The 10,136-nt window shown below is 36.1% G+C and overlaps 1 protein-coding gene across 4 annotated transcripts; it reads right to left on the reverse strand.

Annotated features, from left to right (window-relative positions):
* Positions 1-4,687: 4,687 nt before the first annotated feature.
* Positions 4,688-9,704, reverse strand: LOC110025967 (probable 6-phosphogluconolactonase 1). Of its 4 annotated transcripts, none has more exons than XM_020726682.1 (4): positions 9,425-9,704; positions 6,055-6,283; positions 5,819-5,954; positions 4,688-5,562 (listed from the first exon to the last, which is right to left on the reverse strand). In XM_020726682.1, exons 2-4 carry the CDS (start codon positions 6,225-6,227, stop codon positions 5,056-5,058), a joined length of 816 nt encoding a protein of 271 aa, XP_020582341.1. In that variant the 5' UTR covers positions 6,228-6,283; positions 9,425-9,704; the 3' UTR covers positions 4,688-5,055. The 4 variants fall into 4 exon arrangements, with proteins under 4 accessions (XP_020582341.1, XP_020582340.1, XP_020582339.1 ...); XM_020726681.1 differs by having other exon boundaries at positions 6,055-6,287; XM_020726680.1 differs by having other exon boundaries at positions 9,412-9,704.
* Between the last annotated feature and the right edge of the window lie 432 nt (positions 9,705-10,136).

Here is a 10,136-nt window from a genome sequence, read left to right on the forward strand (position 1 = left end):
TATATTATGTGTGTGTGTGTGTGTGTATGTTCCTCTTCCTGATCGCATGCTACATTTCTTGTATTGGACAATGTCAAGTCGTACATCGTACTGCCCAATTCTTATTTATTTACACATGTAACACCCAAACTTCAATTTTTAACTACATGCCACATTCTCTATGTATAAAAATGTAATTTTCACTTTTTAAATAAAAGTTAAATGGTGGTATTTCTGTGATATGAAATATTTGAGTGATATAAATGTAAAAATAAAATATCAGGTGTTAGATGTGTGAATGAAAAAGAACGGAGTGGTAGGCTTGTGAATGTTCCTTGACAATATTACTTTCATTTATCGAAGCACTTTTTTTATTTATTTAGAGCAATTAAATTGGTGTCATTATAGTGCTTTTAAGATTTATTTTAGCATAATTGTATTATATTAATGAAAGGTGGTGTTGTGATAAGTATTGTACGAGCAAAGATATCATATGGATCTCTGTTAAACTATATACAATATTGTTTACATCGAAATGTGTCAATATGAATCGCAAAGACATCTCACGGTTGGAGGAAGAGTAGACGTGGCTCGATGGGACCTACCAAAGACAACCCAAGACAACATGCTCGACAGGCCCAGCCCCGTGTACCAAGAAGAAGGTGTGTTTCAGACGAATAAATGATAGACAACCCCCTGAAGAAGCACATCACCAGATCCACTTGGATGTCCTTGGCGTCTTCCAACCAGTGTAGATCAAGAAAGTGAAGCAAATCATCCCATTCCTGAGCGATTGATGTGACCCTCAGCAGGTAGCCACCCGGCTCAACGGACACTCGACTTGATGACCACCCGTCCCATCGACCACCCATCGTGATGGCCATCCAGCCCAGCCATATCCGTGGGTACCACGGGCCATATTTATGTACATACTAAAATATCCCCGGCGTTCCTATGTACTCTAGAAGAGTAGCATGCAATTGTATGATGATCCACTCCTATAAATAGGGAGTCTTTTTCATGAATAAAGGTTACACAAGTTTACTGTTTATTACTGTGTTATTTTTTTCCTTATCTCTTTCTCAACATCCTAAAAGGTGCAATGAGCATTGAGCATAACACTAACAAAACGAAAGACATTTTTGGGTTGGGGAAGGACTAAAACTTAGAAAAAAGAAATCAAAACTAGAAATGAGAAAAAAAAATGAAAGACAAGAAATGATAGAAGAAGATGGAGACATAAAATAACAAAACATAAAATGTAAGTGAAAAGACATAAAACAAAAATGTTAGAATACATAAAATTAAGAGGAAAAAAAAGACTAAATAAAGAAAAGAAAGAACTCCGAGCGAGCATGTGAACTCTCTTTAAGCCTCTCCTCTGAGACATTTAAACCTCTCATCCGGGGCGAGCATCCCAATGATCCATCTCTCGACTTGAGTCTCTCCTCTAGGATGAGCAAACAATGCTTCTTCTCCTACCTTAGGAAATCTTAAGAAACACATTCGCAAATCTCAAGTCCAAAGAAGCTGTGGAGATGGTTCCTTGCCTTGAAGGGATAAGTTTTGCAAGGGGAGCGATGCAAATCACTCCACAAGCGAGTTTAGGTGATTACCCCTGTGAAGGGAGTGATACTATCGCCTCATCTTATGTGAACGTCCGAGCGAGCATGCGAACTCTCTCTAAGCCTCTCCTCCGAGACTAGAGACAAGCGTATCATTTCTCTTGATTTAAACCTCTCATTCGGGACAAGCATCCCAATGATCCATCTCTCGACTTGAGTCTCTCCTCTAGGACGAGCAAACAATGCTTCTTCTCCTACCTTGGGAAATCTTAAGAAACCCATTCGCAAATCTCAAGTCCAAAGAAGCTGTGGAGATGGTTCCCTGCCTTGAAGGGATAAGTTTTGCAAGGGGAGCGATGCAAATCACTCCACAAGTGAGTTTCGGTGATTACCCCTGTGAAGGGAGTGATACTATCGCCTCATCTTATGTGAACCACCCCACTAGCATAATTCGGCTATTACATGTATTTTGCTAATTATATTCCAAACAACGACTCACTTAAAGAGTATAAAAAGACTGTTAAAAATTCATGCCCAGCCAGAGGCTTATGAAATGAAATTTTCTGCACTAATGAGTTTTTTATTATTGTCCCAGCTTTGCCTCTAAAAAGTGAAAAACTAGGTGGCCTCATGTATAACAAAAAAATAGGCCATCTCGTCGAACCAACAAAGTCTCCACCGTTAAAGACGTCGTCGTCGGAGTTATCACCAACACCTATGGTTGGTCGACCAACCTCGCCTGTTGGCCACCCCTGCTCGTCAGCCACACCAAGACAGCCACTCGAAGAACCGACCAGCTGCTTGGGCCGACCACACCCCTGCCGATCGGCTCAACTGACTACCTGAAGAAGAACAGACCGACCACACCCCTGCCGACCACAATGAAAAATGACAGTAGGCCACCTCCACCCTCAGATGATCAGTCACCTCAATCGATCACCCGATGCTAACAAAGACGAATACAAACCAAATTGCCCTTCATGTTCTTATAAGACAAGGGCATACATGTAATTTCTCCCCTTTCTTCTCTCTATAAATAGAGAGCCTCTTTGATGTAAAAGGGGTCCCGTTAGGCTCTCTCTTCCCCTCATATGAATAGCTTGATCCCTTTCTCCCGCCACCCTCAGATAATCGGTCACCTCAATCAATCACCCGTTGCTAACAAAGACGAATACAGACCAAATTGCCCTTCATGTTCTTATAAGATAGGGGCATACATGTAATTTCTCCCATTTCTTCTCTCTATAAATAGAGAGCCTCTTCGATGTAAAAGGGGTCCCGTTAGGCTCTCTCTCTTCCCCTCATATGAATAGCTTGATCCCTTTCTCCCTCACTTGTAACCTAAACTTGTGGGGAATAAAATGGTTAGCCGAGCTCGGGGACCACCCTTATTTTGCCACCCGACCCCCCCCCAAGACAAATCTGGATTCAACATTAAGTAAAATACAATTGAGTAATCTCAAAGAGCTATTTGGGTACTGTTGAGGATTTAGAAAATTTAATAAATTATAATTTAGTAAAGTTTTAAAATATGAAACTTGACTGATTATATAGTTGCTTTATTTGTAAGAAAAAGCACAAGGTTCAATAAAGTAATGAAAAAGATGATAGGGTTGCCCTAGTAGGGATGCAAGATAAAGCCCAAATTAGTAGGAAAGTTTTAAAAGGAATTCATATGGATATACGTCATTTTTTATTAAGATATTATTGTAATTAATCAGGAAAAATGGAATATATTTCAATAGAAAGCGAAATGTGATAATGTGTTCAATTAATTGAAATCATCATTATTTAGAAGCTTGAAGTAATGTCAATTGTTGAAGTTCAACTAAATTGGCTTGGCTCATTTTTGTTGTACATGATCAGAATGGTAGAATCTCTTGAAGGTTTATAACAAGTTGCTTACAAGTTTTATTCGTATTGAGCAAGTCATTGACGTAGCCTCGAATGTTTTTAACTTTTGGTTCTTTAAAGATATTGTCCAATATTCATTAATAAGTCATTTTTCTTCAACCTGGATATCATAACATTCAATATAAATCATCATCATTTATGATGGATGTTATCTTACAATTTATTTGATGCATCTTGATTTGGTGATATCCTAAAAAAATTTAAAAAAAAAACTTATTTTATTAAAATGATTAAACTATTCATAGAATGTAAATCCACAAGGGTGGATAATTGTCCCCCTGGTCAGCTTGATTTAGATTTATGAAGTTAATGCACATTCTATTGTTCCCATTATATTTTTTTAACCATGAGAACATTTATGTTGCAGTTTAAATGATGAATCTTTTGGATAACTTCATCTTCTATAATTTTTTTGTCATAGTATATAATCGTCTTAGCCAAACTTATTTCAACTTGATAAGTACCTCTGTGTAATCTCGTTTTGTCTAAGTCATGCCTAAGGAATAGAGCTTGGACAAAGAGAGGGAAATTGAGAGAGAAAGAATTGTTATGTTATAAGAGAGGACTCTACTACAACCAGCTGAGATTCAAGGTTGGGGATCATAATCAGTTTTACATTTAATCATGATCTTTTATAGGAGCATTTTCTCTATGTAAAATAATCATAGGTCTTCATGACGCCCTGGGTTTTAAAGACATCTTCTTGTTATCTTTTTAGTCACATTATCATTAAGATCGAGATCTTTCTAAAGATTTTCCTTCCAAAGTCAAACAGAGGGATGATTGCAAGCCTCTACCTTCCATATTTACATTCCTCTTTGCCTTTCAGCCTTCGATCACATTCGACCATTCGTACTTGGCTGATAATTGTCAGGGCCGTCGATATCGGGCCACTTGTGTCTTTTTTGTTTTGTTTTTTTGGACTGAATCTTTAGCTGGCCTAGACTGGGTCAAGAGCCCATTTAGATTAATTTCTAGTTCTACTTGTTCTCATAGCTGCTTTCATTTGAACAAATTGATTTGAAAAACGTTCAAAAAGCTTCTTGCGGGCAGAACAAGAGGTTCATATTTTTGAGAAACTATCAGATAAGTGATTAGAAGTATCGTACATTTTTATAAGCTTATGTTTGTTAGCAAAAATTCCAATGCATTAGTCTATACACATATTATATTTTATATACTTGAAACCATACACCATTTGTAAGAATTAATAAATCATTTGCCTGAGGAATAACCAACTCATCTACAATTTCAGTCGCGCCATTATAAATACAAATATTTTGATGTTATTTTTATAACTATGCATAAATCAAAATTCAGACAAAAAACTACATTATCAGACAGAAGACAAACTGAAATTCTGAACTCTGAAACTTCAATTTTCTTCTACTAATTAAAATAAAAGCAATGTCTCTCACAGATTACTTCCCTCCATCCAAAATGTTGCTCTATGCTTATTAATCCTCCTCATCTGCTGATTTACCCTCACCTCATAAGCACACCTTCCTTCAGAATATCTCAAAGAGGGCCTAAACAAAAGAAGTAACTAATCAAACCCACTGTACTCATCTACATACAGCAAATACACATATAGCTGCTAAATTTCAAAATGCTCGCTTTCATCAGACGAGTCGATGAATGAGGCTGCCGCTTTGTCCACGAACCACAATAGCTTCCCTTCGGTTGGGTTCACCAACCTTGCGGGCAGCGAGAAGGCATCAAAACTAGAACTGCGATCGACAACGAGCTGCAGAGCCATGGCCTTGCCATCACCAGTTGCCAAAATGGCGACGTTTGATGCCGAGTTGATCACCGGAATCGAAAAAGTTATCCTTTCTGGCGGGGACTCGGGTGAGTTGGTGATGTAGGTGACCCAGTCCATCTTGTGCTCGAGAGTTTTTTGGTGAGGGAATAGAGATGCTATGTGGCCATCGGAACCCAATTCAAGGAGGATGAGGTCGAATTTGGGGCAGTCGTTGTGCTCGGAGACATCGATTATGCGCAGCTTGACTAGCTGTCGGATTGTGAATTCATATTCGCCGGCCGCTTCTTCTACAGTCAAATTGTCATTGATGGAGTAGATATGGCTATTAAGGATGGAAACCTGCAAAAAGATTATGTTTTTCAAATTTTTGTTTGCGCTTTTTTTTTGTTCTTTTGCAAACATTCATACAATTTGAAGAGTGTATCCAATAGTAAAGCTTTGCTAATTCAAACTATTTATAATATGATTACTAAGGTTTAAATATACTCATCATCGATAATCATACAAGTACTGAGGAATAAATAGTCATCGGATTATTATTTCAGACTAGTAACAAGATATATACCCATATTTAGAGAAGCTATATTGAAAATACCTTAGAAAGGAACCCATCCTTTGTAAGCTTGTAGTTGCTATCAACATGATTCTTTGCCACCGCCCGCTCGTCAGCCCAAAAAACGTACCATTTCGCCCAGTCGACGGTCTTGTTATAAGGTGCTTCAGAAAGCTTTCTGCATCAGCAAACAAAATATTTGATTGATTTATAGCATTTGATTCGTGCAAGAACTGATATAGATGCAAAAAAGGAAAAAAAATTGTCAATATAGTTACCTCATCAGATAGATTAGTGATCCACCAGTTAAAGCAATAGTGAAAAATCCCCTCTCCTTGACAGACATCTCTGATAACTGAGCAATATACTCAGCCAAATCAGTAGCCAGATCATCCAAACTTCCAAAAACTCTAAGCTCGCTGTTGTTCTTCGCATAACCGGAAGCGGCCATTTTACAAAACCTCGATAGTTCACTTAACGAGACTCCCACAATCAAGGAAGTATAATCTGTCTATGAAATAAAAAAAATTAAGAAAAAAATCTAAAATATGAAGTATGTTGTGAAGATGTTAATTTAGCACAAGTTCAAATATACAATCACTGGTCACTACAAAAAAATTTTATACTATTTTCTTAACAAACAATGCATTCAAGGATTTAAGCAAATTATTGTAAAAAACTTTTCTCATATATGTAAAGCAAAAATTACAGCCTAGCCCGTTCTCATTGGGCAATGGCAAGTATGAGCTTGTAAAATGTACCTTACCCAAGCTACATATCTACAAGGAGGACAAAAAACTTGGGCCACGGATGAATTTCGAGGCCAATCCAATGAGCCCAATTGTAATTGCCAATAACAAAATAATCTACCTTTGACCACGGATGAATTTCGAGCCCAATTGTAATTGCCAATAACAAAATAATCTAGATTGTACGGTCACTTTAAGTGTATCAACAGCAATGTGCAAAGTGTCTCAAACTCAGTGACTTAACTGAGCAACTACACTGTTCACAAGATTATACTCTCCACATTTTAGTTTAACAGCAGTCATTCATTCTGTTGTTTACATGTTACATGAAAATGGAAGATTCAAGCATGAGATCTGGAAGCGTCAGCGAGCATGTAAGGAATCCATGATGTGGACAGTAAAGTTGGTTAGCAATGTAATGGAGTTTTGAGAATTTACATGGAAATGGAAGATTCAAGCATGAAATCTGAAAGCGTCGGCGAGCATGTAAGGAATTCACGATGTGGACCGTAAAGTTGGTTAGCAATGTAATGGAGTTTTGAGAAAGTTTGCTCCCTGCCAATAATAAATCTTCTCCCACACTAGTGAGGTCTCCGAGGGTTCCTTTTACATTCCAAGCATTTAACTTGAAAGAAATATAAATGCCTCAAGCAGCAATGGGAGGACAATTCAATATCTAGTCGCATATCTATTAAAGAATGAGAGGGTGACTCGGAGAAAATTTCTTCGTTGGAAACTTGGAATCCAGTGCAACGATAGCGTAAGCTTCATAAGGCAATTATCATTGCTTATTGACTAAAACTTAGGTGGTTATCAATAAATTGGATGGGACTTCGGTGAAACTAATTGAAGGTTCCAACAAAATAGTGTAGAAGAATGGAAAGATGAGCCAAAAGTTCAAATGTTAGTAAAGAGAAAGCATGCGAATACGAGCAAGCTTGCCTTCCTTCTTGGTAATTACTGAAGGGGGAGAGGATAAGTTGGTGGGCCTTAGCTATAAGTGAATGGCTCAATGAGCACACTTAGGAGCTAATTTTTAATCCAGTCTCTCACTTATAGATCAATAACCACATATATAAGTACTTTCCGATTTAAAAAATTGAAAGATCTTCAAGTCAAAAAAATAAAATAAAATAAAATCTATAGTTTTCTTGTCTGCTTTATACAACAATCGCACAGAAAGGATGTGTAAGACAAAAAAATTCAAAAAACTGAGAAATAGAGGAACTATTACAAAAAAAAAATTCAAAAAACTGAGAAATAGAGGAACTATATCATTTTACTGCAAAAGAAAATGACATTTTGTCACAATGACTAGCACTTGCACGCTGAGATTAAATTTTAAAACTTTAAGATCTAGCTAAGAATAAAGAAAAAGATTGTTCTCCTCAACGTGCGTTCAATATTAAAAATGACAAAAAAGATTCGGTCTGCCTAGAAAATAAATAAATAATTCACAAAGGATGAAAATTTTCATAGATGAATGGATAATCCTACTTGAAGTTCACAAAAAACAAAGCCCGGAAAGTAACAAAAAGCAGAAAGTAAGTTCTCTTGCTCACCACTTATTCTTTAAAATAAGCTCAGATAAGAATGAAATAAAATAATGTAAAAACCAGCAATTCTGTCAGCAATAACAGGAAAACTCCACAGAGTTACAAAACTCTATCTGAGATTCTAACACCATGATTAGTCCAAAGGCATCGCTGTCTCACATCATCACTAGTGACACAAGCTAGAAAGCAACATTTGACACACAGACAATGCACCCACATATGTTTGCAAAATCAGTGTCAAATAAGCTCATATATTGAAATAGTTTAAAATAAGATCAAACAACTCTTACATTTAGAAATAAAACCACAAAATTTATATAAGATCCATCAAGCATATTAACTCAAACTGCTTAAAAATCCGATCCATTTGCTTGATTGGAGTTTGAAAACATGTCTTTGTAAGTAACGAAATTCAATAAATTCAAGAATTGGGCATGCTTAAAATTAACACTGATTCTTAGCTTCACAAAGAACTTATCAAATGTAATAATTTTAATTTCGCAATCAAACTGAGAGATAAAAAAATCAACTTGCTCTAAAACATGTTTTATATAACCCTTTTATGAGAAGAAAGAATCAATGAGGCCTACTTACAAGCAAACACCAAAAGATTAACGGCTCATTTCACTGCTCAAAGTAAGATAACATGTTCTAAAAATATGAATTTATTAGACTCATTCATTAGGTTGGATGCAGCTTGTAATTAGTATCGATTTTCAAATCTGCACACATCTTCAAAAGCTCTTAAGAGTGAGGGTTTCATTTTTCAAATCCAAAAATAAAAAAGGAATACAACCATCATTTTTCCAAAACATATTTCTCAACGATAAACAACTAAATGAGGCTTAAGAATAGAAGGGGACCATTATTTTTCGGTTATTGAAGGTACACAAGGCTCATCAGCCAAAAAACTCGTTTAAAAATTATTCCAAGTTCTCCTGAAAACAATAGAAACACAGTTCCAAAGCAAGCTACTGCTGCTTTTATCATCCAAAGCCAAACTTACAAGAAAAAACTGAAGAAGATGAAGCAGAAAACAAACAAATGCATTCAAACGAGAAATCTACAAGTAAAAATCAGACCTTTACATAGATCTTAAGCGATCAAATATATCCATAAGAGAAAAAAAACACACAAATCCCGTTTCAGAATCCCTAACTGTGCCAAAACCTTTCAAATCAACAAAAAGAGGAGAATAGCTCACAAGAAACAAAATCAAAGCATGTCCTCACTACCAAAAAAAAAAAAAAAAAACCAAACAAAATATTTAACCAATCCCACAAAAAAAATAAAAAAACAAAATCGTTAAATTTAATTGAAGAGTACTCACTGCCCAGCTCTACCTATACATGCATTCAACGCATCCACTACTAAAAATCGTTCCAAGCTTCCTCCTTTATCCCACTAACCATTCTCCAAATCTTTAAAAAAGTGATTTTTCCGTAATTCCCATATCTTCCTTCCTCAGACTCTTTCAGGCCTTCGTCGATGCACCTCGCCAACTATATAGGACAAGTTCGCAGAAATTATTTCTTTTTCCAGACTTCAAGAAAACACACGGCTAGGCGTTCTTCGCAGAGTAAAACTTCATTAACAGCTGTACCAATAAAATTTTCCCAAGTGGAGAAATCTTGTTAAGTTCTGCAAATCCCACGGCTCGCGCTTTTTAAACTAATGATTCTTCACCCAACCTTATCCACCCAAATTCAAACAAAATTTACGTAGTAAGTGAAACATAGAAAACAAAAAAAGAGTCAGATTTACATTGACAACATACACATCACTCAGTTCCTATGCAATTACGTATCTAACACAGCATTTTACCTATATAAGAAAAAAATGTGTTTCACATTTTAGATAGTAAAAAAAAAGATTTTTTTTGTAATATGAAATATGTGATTGGTATTAGTGTAAAAGTCAAAATTTCGGTGTAGATATGTAGATACATAGGGGCTTAGTGGCACGTATGTGAATGGCTCAAAAAACAGAGTCTCAATTTACTGTACTCGAATGCTCCAATATGAATATATATATATATATATATATATATATATA

This window comes from Phalaenopsis equestris, unplaced genomic scaffold (genome assembly GCF_001263595.1).
Source record: "Phalaenopsis equestris unplaced genomic scaffold, ASM126359v1 Scaffold000345, whole genome shotgun sequence".
NCBI lineage: Eukaryota > Viridiplantae > Streptophyta > Magnoliopsida > Asparagales > Orchidaceae > Phalaenopsis > Phalaenopsis equestris.

Coding starts and splice junctions, on each gene's coding strand:
- LOC110025967 (XM_020726682.1), bottom strand. CDS start 6,227: ATGGCCGCTTCCGGTTATGCGAAGAACAACAGCGAGCTTAGAGTTTTT. Junction 5,955..6,054: donor TCACTAATCTATCTGATGAG/GTAACTATATTG, acceptor TTGCTGATGCAG/AAAGCTTTCTGAAGCACCTT. Junction 5,563..5,818: donor AGGATGGGTTCCTTTCTAAG/GTATTTTCAATA, acceptor ATCTTTTTGCAG/GTTTCCATCCTTAATAGCCA.